Source organism: Sipha flava, unplaced genomic scaffold, assembly GCF_003268045.1.
Source record: "Sipha flava isolate LNK unplaced genomic scaffold, YSA_version1 232_pilon_pilon, whole genome shotgun sequence".
Taxonomy (NCBI): domain Eukaryota; kingdom Metazoa; phylum Arthropoda; class Insecta; order Hemiptera; family Aphididae; genus Sipha; species Sipha flava.
Window position 1 is genome coordinate 1264414 of NW_020272869.1, and position 17671 is coordinate 1282084.

Below are 17671 nucleotides of genomic sequence, written 5' to 3' on the forward strand. Positions count from 1 at the left end.
AATTAATATATGATAAAAATATGTACAATAACTTAAATCCAGGTCATTATCCAAGTATTAACAACTTATATTTAATTTTGTTTTCCAACATATAACCATGTTGTATTGCGTTCATTGAAAGGGTGTGTATTCTCTGTTCGTTTTTATCTTCACGTCTTCGTTATCAGTCATGCCAGTGGCGTAATTATGGGGGGGGGGGCAAGTGCCCCTCTGACAATTTTTTGAGAAATAAAGGTATAATTTTGCCTCCCCAGTTAATCCAACAGTACAAATAGCACCTATTATTAATTAACTCTTATGGGTATTATTTAACAATATCGGTACCTAGTACCTGCTACCTACAATTTATGTTTATCTAAACCATGAAATGAGTTAAAAGATTTTTGTAGAATCAAACAATTAGATATAGTGTATAAAATACATACAATAAAAATATGTTTTAACTGGTAAGAGGGAAAGGTGTCGATGTCCTATAATAAATATATTATATTGCCCTCCCTAAATTTTTTCCCAGTTACGTCACTGAGTCATGCTTATGGTTTTTTTTATTTTTTTTTATAGATTGAATGAATTAAAATTAAAAATAATAAGCTTTTTCTTTTCCAATGACTTTACTCTGAATTGATTTTGGTCAATTAAAATAAACGAAATAGTTATGAGAATGACAAAAACAAATAGTATTGAAAAAAATAATTTAGTTTTATAATTTATTTCATTTGAACTTATGCATATCAAATCGTTAATAATATTATGACTGTATCATATACGATGTATCATATACGATATTTAGGTTAGCTACTTGTAAGAAAATCGTTGTTAACATGTGGCTTTACAACTAATCATACTTATCAGACTGCTTTGACTTGTGTCCAAGACTATAAGACTACTGTGCAATGTTTCCCACGGCATTTATCATGTATACCACAAGCTGTTTTCAAGATCGAATTCTCCGATAATCATGTCGCGAACTAATGCTTAGCAGGTGGCTTTATTTTGTGCTGTTTAGTACATAACTTTTTCATAATGTAACAGTTGAAAAATCATTTCATATTTCCATTATACGTGTTCATACTTAATCTATTGAACATTTGTGATATTTAATGTGCTCAAACCGATTATAAATATTGTTTTGATTAATTGACGACTGACGTTTGACAAAGAACAACGATTTATAAACTCTTTGTAATACTACTTATATTACGCATATTATACATAACGTGCCTGTTTCCTAGTTTAAAAAATATTGTTCTTCAGAGCTTATAAAAATGTACATTTAACTAGTAAAAGTTGTTTTATACGATTGTAATAGTAATTTTTGATTTAATTATTCGCATTTCTTATTATTATCAAGTTTTTGTTTAATGTTTTTTTTTTCTTTCGTCAATCTCATACGATTGCATTGTGTGAAATTAAAAGTTTCGAATTTTAAATATTAACTGTAATATTATAATGTGGATACGCGAGCGGCTATCGTTTCGATGAATATACGGCGTACGAACGTATATCATTTCTAACTATACACATTCTTATAACGTTTTTCTTTTTTAATAATTATTAATCGCTCTAATTAGCCGTTATCATGATGTCTCGAATGCGACTGACTACATCAGTAATGCCGGCGATGTGGGTAGAACCGGTTGGTGGTAATTTTTTTTAATATTGATCAATAAAGTGCAACGATTCCCGCAACGCGCCTATTAACCTGCTGATAAATATTCAGTAGCCGCCCCGGCTGAAATAGGTACGCGTCGTGTAGAAAGCCAACAACAAAAATAACACGTTCACGTATCATGACATAGGATTTGATTTTACGAATTCGTCCGGATCTGGAGAACTAGTTGTGTAAGTGTATCTACGAAAACGTATAAATCATCTTCTTGGTAAGGTCCCAACACCAGCATGCGGTGTGCGGCGGACAACCGTAGAGTGAGTGAACAGATAATTCGAAGTGCAATGGAGAGGTAAAAAAATAAAACAAAATAAAGCCACTACGCTCTGCTGTAACTATTCTTGTGTTCCGGTTGGTTTTGAAAAGTATCCACGAGTTCTTAAAACTATACGCTGCATTACGCCTTCGAATTAGAAATCATTCACAATCGTAATCGAAATGATCCGGGACCAAAAGTAAAATATTGATGATAGGTAAATGTATGTTATTATTATTATTATTATTAATATTCGCGTGGTGAACAACTTCAGTACAGAAAATTCAACGACGACAGACGTATGTGCGACGTAAGCGTAAACGTAAATGAAATGATAATAATTTAAAAAGTCGAAAAATAGAAGAAAACAAGATGGAAAAAAATTACGAAAAACGAAGACCATTGATTTGCTCGCGTGATCGTTTGTATCGTTTGGTCAGTTTCTTTTATCCTCGAGATGATGAAATTATGATAATAATAATACGCCTAGTTTTCAAATATATGGCATGGCCGGCAACGCACGTCGCATCGACGAGACCATACCACGTATCATTAACACTAGTCCGTAAACAACAATAATAATTTGACACCTCCAACTTAAGGAGCACGGCGGCGGCAATGTTCATGACAGAACAGGTTTCTTTTGTTTTTGAATGTGAAAAGAAAAAAAATTTAAATGAATAATAATCATAGCCGTGCGGGATCACGCCTTATCCCGATTCTGATCTGGTCGGGTCGGAAACTCGGTCTATTGCCCGGGACTGAAAGCGTACATTAATGCGTATACCTATCAGAACTTCCACTCGTTCGCTGATCGATGTGTGGCAATCCGCTGCCGTTATACCGGCACTCCTTATTGAGAAACGGTCTTCCGCGATGACGTTTATCGCGAGCACACGTGCTACTAAAAAACGCGACGATTTTCAGCAATATTGCCCAATCACCGTATATATTATATCATTACTGGTCTAACATCTATGTGAAAATTATCGAAATCATTTCACGATCTCCGTAACTAGTATATCCCACCTATATTCCCTTCTCTTGGGATGAAATGTTATTCACCGAGGTAAAACACAACGTCACTTTAAAAACCGTATCCCAGAATATATTATTATTATTATTACAATTAATAGTAACAAATGCGAAGGCAGAGAATTCTGAGTACAGAATAGTATAATATTTTAAAGTAAAAATAATATACGAAAATGATTCAGAAATTATTTGTTTACTTAAAACTAAAATCACCGAGAAAAATTTAAAATTTGGATTAAATGTTCATTGCTACAATGCAAAATTGTACAATATATTGAAAAAAATTACGTTTACTAGTTGCAGTATAAAGTAGGACGTTATTTATTGTGTTGACTGGAGCAGTCCTAGAACCAACATCTAGAAATTTCATATAATAATAATAATAATAATAATAATAATATAATAAAAATAAATGTGTATAGAAATAATTCATAAATAATGGATAGGAAGTTATACATAGTATTGGTAACAGGTAAGATCACGTGTACCAATTAATGCCTTCGATTATTTTTTTTCATAAGCTGCAGTGGCTTCGTTTTACTGCGTATTTATGAAATAATAATATTTCATATTATAGTTGGGCAAAAACAAATAAAAATTATGAATAGCTGATTATTTTATGAATAAATAAATAATTCCAAATAAACAAATTAAATAAATAATTTTAAATAACACTCAATTTTTATATAATAACTATATAATATTTACTACAATAAAAATAATAATGCCATTATAATATAACAATAATATTAATAATACTAAAAATAGTCGTGACAGTAATAATGATATTAATAGAAATGGGAACATCAAGTTATTTTGTTATAAAGTTTAATACGATTATGTAAAATAAATAATAAAAAATTATTTAATAATGAACAATGAATAGATAAATAATGAAAAATAATTCAAGAATAATTAATAATCTTAAAAAATTATAACAGTGAGTAGAATTAAATAAGAGTAATCAAGTGAAAAATAATTTTTTTATCAAATAATTAATCAAATAGTTTTTTTATTAAATGAATGCCCAATTCTGTTATGTGTAGTATGATAATCAATATTTTACTAGTTTTATATGCAGAAATAGAGTTGTATTTCAATCACTGACGACATTTATTCGGCTTATAATTTTAAAATCCTCAACACTTAATACTTATTTACCTGCATGGTAACATAACTTAATTTTTTTTTATAAAACATTTTTGTGTGCGATTAAATTTGTTGTGCAGGTACTTACATTATCTTATTTATTTTAGTTTTAAATTGCATTATGTTATAAAAACTTAATAATTTATATTATATTAATTTTATTATTTTCTGAACGATTATTCATTACCTATTGATAATTATAAATAAATAATTCAAAATTTAACGATAAGGTATTTCCTTAAAATACAAAGTAGTGTAAGAGTGTGCTAAAAATTATTGAATTTCATCGAAAAATTGAAACTATTAAAATTATTGAAAATATCTAGAGTTTTATTTTCTGTTAAAAAACAAATAAATAAAATAACAAACATTTTTTTTTTTTTTTTATTAAAATTCTAAAATCCATACGTAAATTATAGTGTCTAATTAAGTTAGACAATTGTATATTTAATACCAGCTTCTTAGACCAAACGTCCAAGGATAATCGGGAATTGAATTAATATGGTTTTTATTTTTTTACTATTTGATATGGTTTTATTCGTATAATATCAACTATTAACTTTTATGAAATACTTTTAGAAACGTATTTTTTCATAATAGTAATGTACTTAATTTCTTTTGCTTACTTATTGTTACATTTTCGATTTACCACTGTTGAACTATGTGTTTATCAGCAAATAATCGACACTGTAATAATATGAAATGTAATATGTAATAACCAAATACAATTTAAAATAGTTTTTGTAGTTTATTTATTTATTTAATTATTTATAAAAAAAACATACCTGTTACATGAAATTAATTTATGGAAATGTGTTGTATTTAAACAGGGAAGAAAAGCAAGGAGACTTGGCAGAACAGTTAGAAAGCGTGGCTTACGTGCTGTGTGGCGATCAACCAATAGTCTTACAAAAATTTTATCAAATATTCCAAGCAAAAGGCGTAAGTACAATAAAATAACAACACAATGATTAAGGTCGAAATAGTACTTGTTTAGTCTTTAAATAATTATTAGAAAAAAATACGAATGACAAATATTATAATAATTGAAACGAAAATAGAATTTCGTGATGTTTTCTCACGAAGACGGAGAACATTCCAAATATAAGCGTGTAAACGAGGCGAAATATTTTTAATTAATTAACGCATTCATTGATTCATTGAAGAATTTAAGTATTCTTCAAATAATACGTTTTTTATTCGTCGCAATCTTAGTAAATATAATTCGTAACGATCTAGCATTCGTAAACTATTAAACTATGAATACATATGTTGCTCGTTATACTTAATTTTGTTCATACTGTGCTTTCGCTAAACGTGTAGGTAAAATTACATTTTTTAATTACGTTAAATTGGTACTGATTATACTGTGGTCCCTTGCAATTCCCCTCGTTAGCAAATATTATAGTAATAATACCATAAGGTACCTTATGGCCTATAGGCTATTATACGAAAAATTATAATTATAATAACATTTTGCTGCATAATGATATTGTGTCTAAACGATATTTTACTCCGCCTAATAATGAATTTAATTAATTGAAAATCTTGTAGGTTGAAATTAAAAAAAAAAATCAATAAATACTAATAATTACTTGTACAATAATTACTTCATAAGTATCGCCGAGCATACGCATGTTAACGACGTTTAAGTACCCTATGAGAGAGAGTAGTGCTGAGGGCTTGTTTAGCATACTAGTATACAATGTACATACGTATCCTTCTTAGCATTAAGAATATGCATAATATGCATTCCCCGCTTATATATACTACCAATACAAGTCATGATAGTGATATACAACTTTTTAGTTTGTACATTCAATGTCGGACCATATAGTATGTATTGCTACATAGTGTCATTATTTAATTTGAAACCTCCCCAAAGACAAGATAAAAATAGTATTTTTACAGTCGGAGAGTTAATAATAACTATGATTGTTAATCAAATGTGCAATAGTAGTTTTAGGAATCTTAAAAGTTGATGAAAAAAATGAAACCCTTTGCGTGCAGGTAAATCGTGTAAATTTTAGTTATAATAATGCTTATAATATATAAATTCAAACTATATAATCAAAATGGCGGTTTTTTTTTATTATCCAACGACATCGCATTTACTGTTGTACATGTTGGCAATATTACAAAATAGTAAAAGTGTCCTTTTCGTGTTTTCGTGTTATTGTTATGATCGTTATTGATATACGTATTTACCCGTGATATTGTCCGATAAAACTGTTGATAGTGACCGTGACTTCGGACACATGCCAATATATAATTGTCGTATGTTAACGAACAACAGTGTCGGGCACATGAAAAACGACAATGTCGAACACGATTATATCGCGTTGTCCGGTGCTATACGGTTGATCGGATTTTTTTTTTCTTTATCTTGTTCGAGCCCACCCATTCAGCTGGACATGTTCGATTTTACAAATAAGTTATGTGCGCATTACAGGGCGTGCGGCCATGTATGTTGTGTACAATCATGGATATTACGAGTAATTAAAAAAAAAGAGAGAAAGAGATAAAAAAAAAAGAAATACAACAATTGGGTCAAATGCGTACGTTTTGTAGCGTTGCAAAATTTAAACGAGTTAATGAATAATAAAAAATAATTATAACTCAATATTATCGCATTGTAATATCGATCGTTATTTAAATACCCCTCGCTCGTACATTATCGGTAACATAACTAAATTAATCGGTTTTGTGAAATTATCATAAATATTTAATAAAGCTACATGATCTTGCTTTATTTTTTTTATTAAAGACCGTCTATTGATATTCCGCAGTCATAACGATTATTTTTAATGTTGTAGATTTTTTAAACCATATTTCGTGTTAAGTGCAAATTAGTTTTTTTTTTCGCTGGCAATATGCCATTATTTATTGTAGACACTCGATCCGTACACTTTTTCTCTCGTATTCGCTGCTCAAACGGTTATATAATGATAACACATTAATTAAACTATTAAACGATATCCATAAAATATAATACATATTAGTTTATTACCGAGTGGTAAACCCATTAAATAATAACTATTATTATTTCGTACTTATTAGATTTAATAGTAAAAACTTGACTTTTCTTTCTACGACTTTAATCGTATTTAATTCAACTCATTATGGTTGAATTAAAACGTAGTTTTCATTAGTACAAGTACTTTGTAATATCGTATATATATGCTCGTAACAATCAACATAAAATATTGATATTTCTAATGAAATCGCTATTGCGATTTTATTAAATAAAAAAAATCGTGAATCAATGATTTTATACCATAAGATTTTTGACGTTTACCGTGTGATTAATAATATTGAAGTTCTGGCATAAATTATATTTGGAACGTTAATTTTTACGATACATGAAAATAGTACAATTTCGTCGGATAATTTAAATTCGTAATATAACATTTAAAAACGCATAAAACGAAACAAAACTCTATCGGTCGCGCAACCTGCATCGGATCATTTAAACGTTAAACGATCGTACAAAAATAAAAACGCAACGTGTAGGCAGTACACTCATAAACCATTTCCGTTCGGTTCTAATTCGTCGTGGGGACAGTATTTTTAAACACTCCTAAGAAAACATTTCGCTTCGGTGTAACAGATTTTTGTTCCACGTTCCCGATGTTTTGATTCCGCAAGCAGTCGAGAAAGCACGGGGGTCGTGTACGTACGGGTAAGTATATCGTATACTAATAATAATAATGATTGTTATTATTATTATTATTATCTCGGTGCGCGTGAAAACGTTACGGTGCGCTTTTGAAAAATTGCGTCACGTGCTCGCGCAGGGTGCAGCAATTTATTACAACGATCTGCCGGTAAAGATAAAAACGTAACTACCAGAGCCAATGATTATTTATACGTTTATATGTATTATACATATCGTACACATTTATTTTATAATACGTATACGACGTGTATTTGTGTGTACAGTATGTGGTATATACGTCGTATGTGTTCACCGAGACAATCCAACGAGTTCGATTATTTATGATCTTTTTACACCGGCCTTTACCAACAACCGCTTGTAAACGCGAATCATACTGAAACGGATTACAACACGAGAACCAATTTGATATTAATTATATATTGTATATCGGTGTTGTGAAAAGACTTTTCTTTTCTTTTTTTTTTAATATTTTTTTTATTATTTTTTTTATTACATTTTTTTTTATCTTGGACTGGATGGGATCAAATCAAAGGTACAAAACAAAATATGTAGTACACATATAACAAAATCTTACACGGCATTAGTGTACGCGAAGTACTAGCGCATAATAAGACGAGCGTTTATGGATATCAGAATGAAACCGAATAATTTATAAACTCGATAGTAAATAGGTTCTGTGTGCACGGTTTTCATGCAGTTAATTAACTCGGACTAATCGTTGGACTACATGTAAATGACAATAAAATATTCTCACGGAGACAAATAAGTATAATGTCTTAATAAAATGCAACAATCATAAAAAAATCAACCGTCGAATATACTATTTTTTAATTGAAATGCATACCCATATGTACATAAATAATATACGGAACTGATAATTAAATTCTACCGATCGATTTTCATTTTGTTCGTTTAATTCCAACATTTAATTTCTAAAGGTAGGCGCACAGGGTAAATTTGTTTTCGTGAAAATAAAATAATTGTGTTTATTAATAAACAGTAAATTTAAAAATTCACTAGCAACTGTTCTGTACTAAGATGGCTGAGATGACGAATTCGTTCAGATATATACGTATGAAATACTAATACACAGGGTGTTTCTGAAATTGATGTGGTCACTAGTATATGTGAATTCACTGTGATCACACCCAATACAGATTTTTTTTTAATTTTTTTTGTTTATTTTCAATATCTTGTTTATTCAAATTATTTTTAGAATATCATCTTGAATGGTAAAACTGCTCTATTAGTATATTTTCCAAAATGCTCATACGAATCGAAGCGTCACACCGTTTTTGACGCTTAAGTCGCCGACTAAAAATAAAATGGTGTGATATATCGATTTGTATAAGAACACTATTTGATATACAGTGGTAATAGTTGTTTGTTGTCAGTTAACGTATATGAATAATTAACACAGTTTTTTTACATTTTCGAATAATAAAAATGATGAAATAATAACAAAATTAAGGTTTAGCAGTTAGATGATCGAGTTTATTGCTATACATTTAAGTCGTGTGTTTAATAATAAAATATGGTAATTTTTATCAGTGATGTCATAAGTTTGAGATGAAAGGAATTATTTGTGTAATTTGACTGAAATTCAAGTTTATATATATCAGAGTAATATAATTTTATTTAATGTGTTTTATATATTTACTTTATTAATTTATACAGCCTAAACGATCCTCATGAGTTTCAAACTTAAAGCCGTTCTTTATGTTCGCATAATCATTATGTAATTGTATAGGTCTCTAACAAATCACATCATAATGTAAATAAGTATATTTCATCGTTTATATAACCTAAAAAAGCAATTATTTTTAGATTTTTGTTTGCACCCATACACGTTAAACGGTTGATTTCTTACCATACTACTATTTGAGAGCCGCAGGCAGTACTTCTTGACCAATTAAAAATATGTCCAGTAGAAAAAAAAAGAAAGTCAGATTTTTTGCTGTAATTGTTTAAAATATATTCACCAAATTTTATTATTTTTTTTTTGTTTTGTTAAGTAGATATTTGATATAAGAGGTACATTTCATTTTGAAATCGATACGTTCAGTTAGAATCGATTAGAAAACATAAAAAATAAAAACATTTGTCCATAAATAACATTTGAAAATAATTATTGAAATGTGATGTAATAATAATGTGATAATCAAGGTTAATCCTTCCATAGGTTCAAGATTTTTTCAAATAAATTATAGGTAATTATACATTCTCGGTATTAACGGTATTAACATTTTGTTTTAAATAATTGCAATAACAAACTTGCTACTTATAAAATTTAGGTATAGATTAAAAAAACTAAATTGCCATGAAATCGTCACACTGTTGACTATTATATATTATTTGCATCTATGCATAAATTACGTATTATCAGCTAAACAAGAATTACACGCTTAAACACGAATTTTAACCTACCAAAAACAAATCTACGTTATTGTTCCAATTAACAGTACCACAATAGAAAATATTAATTTGCATATTGATTAAAATTATATATATTATTGTAAAAATGGAAAATGTGGTATAGACTGTTTAAAATGTTTGTACGTACATATCTCAATGAGGAATACAGTAGTGCTCAAGATAATTCCGAACGATAGAACAATGAATGCTATTTCGAGATCTCTGACAGAAAAAACCTTAGATGTGTCATAATCCTTGGGATTGATTGGTTTGTATTTATCAAATATGTACTTGGAAACATCACTGTTCCACTTAAGAACTAGTCCAGCCTGATCTATCCATGACAGTAGGATGTTGATTCTCCTTTTGTACGGGGAATCTCTAAAAATAAAATACATTTCGTTTTTAAAATTTCTAGATGGATGTAACGATTCTGTGATTTAATTTTAACACAACCTGTTAACCACATATGATATGAAATAGGACATCAGGCATTCGTTCATTGTGTGTAGCACACGCGTGTTGTTCTCGTTGGCAACAAATAAAACGTCTTTAAAATGTTCTAAGTTGAAGACGTTTACCCGCTCAAAGCCAGCGAAACGTCCATCCGAATTATAAATATCAATTTCATTGGCCCATTTCTCGACTCGGTTAGCTAAAGCTTTTAAGTTTGGATCACTGATCAGTATTTCTTTGAAACTGATACTGGATGTGCGAATGGGCAGTTCTGACTCTTCTAGATCCTTAAAAGTGTTGATGTCGGGATAGTGCATCGGAGTGCTTAAAAACGTTACTAGAGAACCCTGTAAAATATACGTCAACGTTTATTGTTATTGATTGCGTTGGCACGGACACCCATCATCATTATAACACCAATGCAGTGGATAAAATCGAAAGAAGTAGGTGTATCGGAGGTTTTCGTCGTATTACAATAGAATATAATAGTCACCTGAAAAGCATTTAGAATGACAAGTGTAAAAATCAAACAAAACGCGGTCAATATCCTCTGACTAGAGTAAGCGAAAATCTTATCCGTGGGTGCTCCGATAAACATACGGTATATTTCCAGTCCTAAGTTGCACCCCGTAGGTCTCGGCTGCCGTGAGTCGATCGCTGTGGCCACGTAGTATATGACAGTAACTATTATGCACGTGATTGCCGTCATCATCCAAACTTCTCTTTGGAAACTCATCAACACGGTCATCATTGGTGGAATTACACCAGCTTTGGGTGAAAGCAAACACACCTTATCACTCGTTATCTGTTTGGGTGTAACGGACAATGCAAACAAATATATTAGAAAGTTACAACATAACGATTACAAATATACGATTTGCATTTATTCCATTTGGTCACCGATTAGTATTTTACGGTATAAAACATTATAATATGTAAAATTGTATAAATCATTATGAACACCGTTGTAAATATTTTTTTCTAATCCGTATGATACTCGCTATAATTGTTATATTTTCCTTTTATCGATACGACTATTGAAAATATACGACGATTTGTTTACGGGTAACGTTTGTAATAGTTTCATAATAATGTTTCATTAACGTTTTGTCATTCGACTCGAGCCACAGCGGTCGTAAAATATGTTTTTTTTGTTTTTATTAGCATCATTCAAACAGAAATCTGTTACTAACATATACTATACTCGTTACGTCTGAAATTAAAAAAAAAAACATTTTACTCGTTTTTAGACATTTTAGCGAGTCATAAATTATGATTTCTGTTTTACGGTGATTTCTACACAACTTCCTCGAGGGCACCCGTAGTATTTATTATTATTACGTCGGTGTAACGTGTACGTAACTAACAACGTTTATAAAATCATAGATGACCTAATGGCCTATGTTTTTTTTTTTAAAAAAAATACTTGTCATCTAACGTGTCTCGTGAGCTCGGCCGAGTAACAGTTGTAGTCTTTCAGAAAATGGCCGTTGACCGAAATGTCGGCAAAGCCATCGACCACGCCGGCAAATGTCCCGTGAGTCGTGTTGTTCCTTCGCTTGTATCCGTAAGTGATCCTACCGTTGGGCGACGGATCGGAAATGTAAACCGGAGTAGCATTCATTTTGGCGGCCAGGACGTCAGCGAACGCTCCGTCTTGCCCCAGGTAAACGCCACCTTCCATCGGGATCACCGTTGGTATTCGTTTGTTGATGACGATTCGGAACGGTAACCGGTGAAGGTTTTTGATCCGCGACTCTAGCATTTCCGGTATTCGTTTCAGCGACCACAACGGTATGCTCGTGAACTGACCTTCGATCGTGTCGCGAATGAACGGGTCGAGAAGTTTGATCGCGGTTGGTGTCACCACGATCACCCTGAAAATTAACAAAAACACTATATTTCAAGACGAAAACATGGTAATATTTTGGATAAAATAAAAACCGTCACCACCACGTTCGCGACGGCGTTGGCAGTTTCGTTTTAGACATTTGTAGATATTTTTTTGGTCACCGTCGTACGGGCCAACGAATCGCAAACGTAATATTGATAAAAATTATCGGTTTTTATCGAAGCGTATGACGTCAATCCGTTCCGAGTTCATATACCAACATAACATGCAGAAAGGTGGTAATATTATTACTTTGTTACTCGATACCTGATCACGGCGTCGGCGAAGGCTCGTGAAAAACGTTTTCCCGACACTCAATATCATCATCGGATCGGTCCGACATTATCGTAGCGAAAATCATCGAGACCGAGGTGGTCCGTAAATCTCTCGGCCGTGGTCTCGAGCGAAAAGGATCAAATCAAAAGTAATCGAAACGACCGCGGCGCGGTGAAAATGTTCATCACGACGTCGGTCCGACGGTACCACACGTTCAGCGGTGGTGACCCGTCGACGATGTGCTGCGATACGCGCGCGGACACAGTTTCACTTGTATCGCGTGCAAATATCAAACAAGTACATCTGTACGGCGATATACGTACGAACGTGTTGCGATCGTTGGACGGTCCATCGTACTCGTTTGTACAGCCTGTATAACACAGGCATAGGTATGTGTTTTCGGATAACACACGCGTACCTGTGCAAGTGCACTGCGGTGCGCATCGCTCACGAGGACGTGTCTCGCGCACGTATATTCTCCGCGTCATTAAAGGATTTAATTTATGGTGTCGGGCCGCGCGCGCGTCCTGTAAACCCGTGTTCCGTCGTTTCCGTTCTGCCCACTCGTTGCACACACGTTGCACGTCGACGTACGCGCGCGCATCACGTAACGTTACGTCTGCAGACCGATACACGTGTGCACGCGCGTCTCCGGGTTTATTCGGCGTACCGCTTTATTACAATACATAATACGGTACATCCATCCGTTCCCAAAACGACGATAATAATTTAACGTTATTCCGGTTTTCTCTCCGCGCTAATGTCCACGTCGTTAATTTTCCGCCGCACTGCGTTCACGCACCCTTCTCCGCCCCATCGATCATCTTGTGCCTGCCTACCTAGCCGTACGTCACCACCTACCTGCTGCACACCCGTCCACGTCTACCGGTGGCCCGCCGCAGCCGTCTGCATCGGAGATACCGTTTCGTCAAACCTCCCAGGAACTCATCAATTATTAAGTCGTCGACGAGACCAATAAAACAAATCCGTGTGCGCCGGTCCGTCCACCTCGGGGGATCACGTTTCTTTGGGCAAATACGCGCGCTGTACCAATCCGTTCGAACACTCCGCACGACGACTGCGACCGCAATGCATCATCATGTCATTTACCCGTGTACGGGACACGATTTTGATGTTTTTCCGAGCACACGGTGCTACGAATCGGACAACAGTGCGGATGGAGACGTGCAGTAGAAACACGCGCGGTCGGTCGTCGTTCGCTTGTGCCACGGCACTGAAAACTGACCGACTGTCCGTGATCGTCGGACGATAATTTAATATAATCGTATCCCCATCGCCGGTATTGTAAACGTCAGCCGAAAACGTCCGAGTTCGATTAATGACCGCTAACTTAAGGACTCTACTCTATAATCTTAACCTACTAATAGTTTAACAACGATTGAAAAAATGATACATTTCCGTACATTATTATACGTATCCTAGTAGAGACAAATTAATTTGGAGAGTCATGGATCAAAAAAAGGTGGCACATCACTGATATTGGCGATATGGTCATATGGTTTCATTGAAGGCGATATGCTCACGCGGTACACGACTACGGGTGTACTGCACTTTTCTTATAACAAAGTCCCGTTGGCAATACTTTTTCGTGTCTGGGACACTGAACAGTACAGCGAAAAAATCGGATTCCGCTGTAATTCAAAAATTTTCACCGTACACTAGTGTTCTGCATAGTCCGGTCTAGTATGGTCCTAACATACAAAAACTATTGAATCATCGGTTTGGTCCGGTTCAATAATTTTTAAGAGTAGTTCAGTCCAGTTCTCAGATCAAATGCATTATTTTCAGTTCGGTCCCAATCATGATATACTATATCAAGTATACTTAAAATCTAAGTACAGGTATTGTTATGTAAACAAATAAAACGAAAAAAACCTACAACTTTAGGTAAATATTTATTTATAAAGTCGGGTATTCTGATCCAGTGTAATACTAAACGCATCATATGGTACGGTCTGGATTAATACAAATTGAACCTTACGGTCCATAAACGGTCAAAAATGTTTTAAGATCGAACCGAAAGTCCGGTCGGGTCCGACTTCGGTCCCCTGGTAAAATTTGAAGTCCTGTCTGGTCCTTTTAAAATAACGGACCGTACAGAGCACTACCATACTATATGTATACGGAAACGAGAGTAGATCTGATCTGTACGTTTGTAGAAAATAATATTTTCTGAGCGAATGGGTTCTCCGGCCAAAAAGACATTCATCCCAAGGTAAACAATTCGATCCTGTCTAAAGCTACAGAATACATACCGATGATAATCTATGATCGAAATGTTTCTGAAACGGCTTTTTACTCGGCCGTGTCCGATTTGCTGACCACAAAATATGATTACGTCCCATGAACGTTTTTCTACGATTCGGACGACAATGGCGCGCTCACCCACGAGGTAAAATTTTCTTCGTATCGCCTACGACGGAAACAGTCGCTCAGTTATCTCAGTGCAGGTCACATTTTTGTTAATGTTATATATAGCTTTAAGTAAGAAAATCATTATTTGTACTTAAATCAATGCCTTTTACGGTTCATACCGAGCAAGACAAACAAGTGGCTACCAGTGCGTACTTGTAGATGGACAGATCGCGCCACGCGGTGTATACAATATTTCGAATGGCCGGGTCGAACTGGCGAACTACGATCACGTAGTAGACGTCCGTGTCCCAGAACGTGCGGTTTAGGCTGATCAGTTCGTTGAACGAATCATGTGTGGGCCACGGGCCCACACCATCCCGGAACAGGACGACGTAGCGTGACCGCGGTGGCAACAAAGACGTGGTATCTATCGGGGAGCTGACCGGCCGCGCACAAACGGCCGGTAACCAGCGACCGGTGGCGTCCACAACGTCCGCGGTGACTGTTCCGTGGTGGACGTTAGCCAAAAGGTGGGCTATGTCCACCATGTACACGGGCTGCTCTGGGCCATTGGACTGCAACGCACGCAACAGGCGGCGCGGCGGATCGTCGTCGTCTGACCACACGCCGCCGGTGGCCACTATCATTACCCCTTCGGCCAACCACGTCGCGCTTTGCTCCAGGGCCAATATTATGCCCACCACCGTGTCCGTTTTCGTCGTGTCGGTCCGCAATCTATCGTCGCCACCGATGACTCGCATCGGTCCCAGACGCCCGACGACACCGTTGGCCGCGAAAAACATCAGCTGTAAAGATTGTATAATAACCAAAGTGATCGGGATAGTAACACCGTTAAAACCGCACAGCAACTTGATTCGGTATGAGACGTATATCGTCGTATTTTTAGTAGAGCCCTAATACAATGCCGGGGGTTGCAAAAGTATTAACAACCCCTAATATTTTCGTACTGCTGGTAGAAAATCGCGTATTTAAAATTTCGCGTTATTTTATTTGGATAAAAATAATACGCGAGTTAAATTATGTATTGTGAAATATGTAGTTATTATAGAAATAAAACTTAAAATTCTTAGAATTGAATGCAATTTACCAATATAAGAAGAATTATATACACTTATTTTCATTTTACATTGACCAAGTATAATAATATGTTATTATTAATATAACGGAGGAAACGGGTTCACGCATTTTGCTCAATAATTAAGTAGAATTATTCATGCTACCCCTATTACATTATGCTCCAATTACGCCACTCTAGCAGTGATCAATTTCTAGTTGGATACAGGATAAGACGGAAATATTTGTTTCAAATGTACGAAATACGATTTACCACTGCCATTGCAAATTATTCATGTTATATATGAATATATTATTGCACTTCATACAATAGCCTAGAAAGTTTTTTGAAACGGATTGTTAACAACTTGGTTCATGCGATACCGTCTTGTATAGTTTTTACTAAATCGAACATTTCACGATGATATGTTAACGAATCGTGTTGTTTACGTACGTATAAAATTAAAAACATAAACTACGAGTTGTGCATTTAATTTCACACATGAAACGTGTAAAATATGTTGTACATGTGAAGTAATACTTGCCCTGAAGCCGGAGCATTATTTATTATAATTTATATTTATATATTATAATTTATTATAATTTTTTTATTATGTTTATAAATATGGCTACTACAATATCGAATGTGTAATATTTAAGATTAACGGTAGTCGCATTCCCCCTTGTATCATCTCCAATTCAAGAGCTGTGCGAACAGATAATTTATGGTTATGTATAACACGTGACTTACCAAGACAATATTTATCACCATTATATACTTTGAAAAATTTCGGTCACTATGTTAATATTGAAAAATGAATCCTTAAAAATAAAATAATAGTTCATTATGGTGTCCAGCGATTTTTTTTTAAAATATCCAATGAAGCGAACCACAGTATTGACCTTTTAATTATAAATTTTTTTGGATTGGGTTGGGTTAGAGTTTTTGGATTTTATTTAAAGGGTTTATTTTAAATGGAATTAAATACAATAATAATCATATTTAATAAACTTGACCTAGCTTATTACTATTACTGTGTTAAAATTACGTTAAAATATAATATGATACAAAATTATGTTGCGTTTTGAATTATATCGTATGTGATTGTCGATTATAAAATTTAGTATACTCGTATATACAAATTGCTAAATGTGCCCTTGTATTCAAAATATCCACGTTGATTATACTTATAAAACGTGCCATTATTTATGTTGTATTTTCGCATTTATAAATAATCAAATCAAAATTTCCTGAATTTCTAATTTCAGAAAAATAATAATCTTTTTCAAATTATTTTTTACAGTGTGTATACATGTCGTAGGCATATAGTTAAATCAGGAATTTTATTAAATGTCTAGGCATATAGTCAAAGAATTTAATGTTTATGCAATTTC

At 33.7% G+C, this 17671-nt stretch overlaps 2 protein-coding genes across 2 annotated transcripts in view; one reads left to right on the top strand and one right to left on the bottom strand.

Moving 5' to 3' along the window:
- LOC112683644 (NADPH oxidase 5) overlaps nucleotides 1-17671 on the top strand; it is an 81426-nt gene that overhangs the window by 54108 nt on the left and 9647 nt on the right. Inside the window, exon 4 of the mRNA XM_025554765.1 lies at nucleotides 4940-5051. Coding sequence (XP_025410550.1) covers nucleotides 4940-5051 — 112 coding nt within the window. The remainder of the gene's footprint in view (nucleotides 1-4939; nucleotides 5052-17671) is intronic.
- Nucleotides 9938-16076, bottom strand: LOC112683645. Its single transcript, XM_025554766.1, has 5 exons — nucleotides 15416-16076; nucleotides 12098-12536; nucleotides 11153-11464; nucleotides 10660-11006; nucleotides 9938-10584 (listed from the first exon to the last, which is right to left on the bottom strand). The coding sequence occupies exons 1-5, from the start codon at nucleotides 16003-16005 to the stop codon at nucleotides 10299-10301; spliced, it is 1974 nt and encodes a 657-aa protein (XP_025410551.1). The 5' UTR covers nucleotides 16006-16076; the 3' UTR covers nucleotides 9938-10298.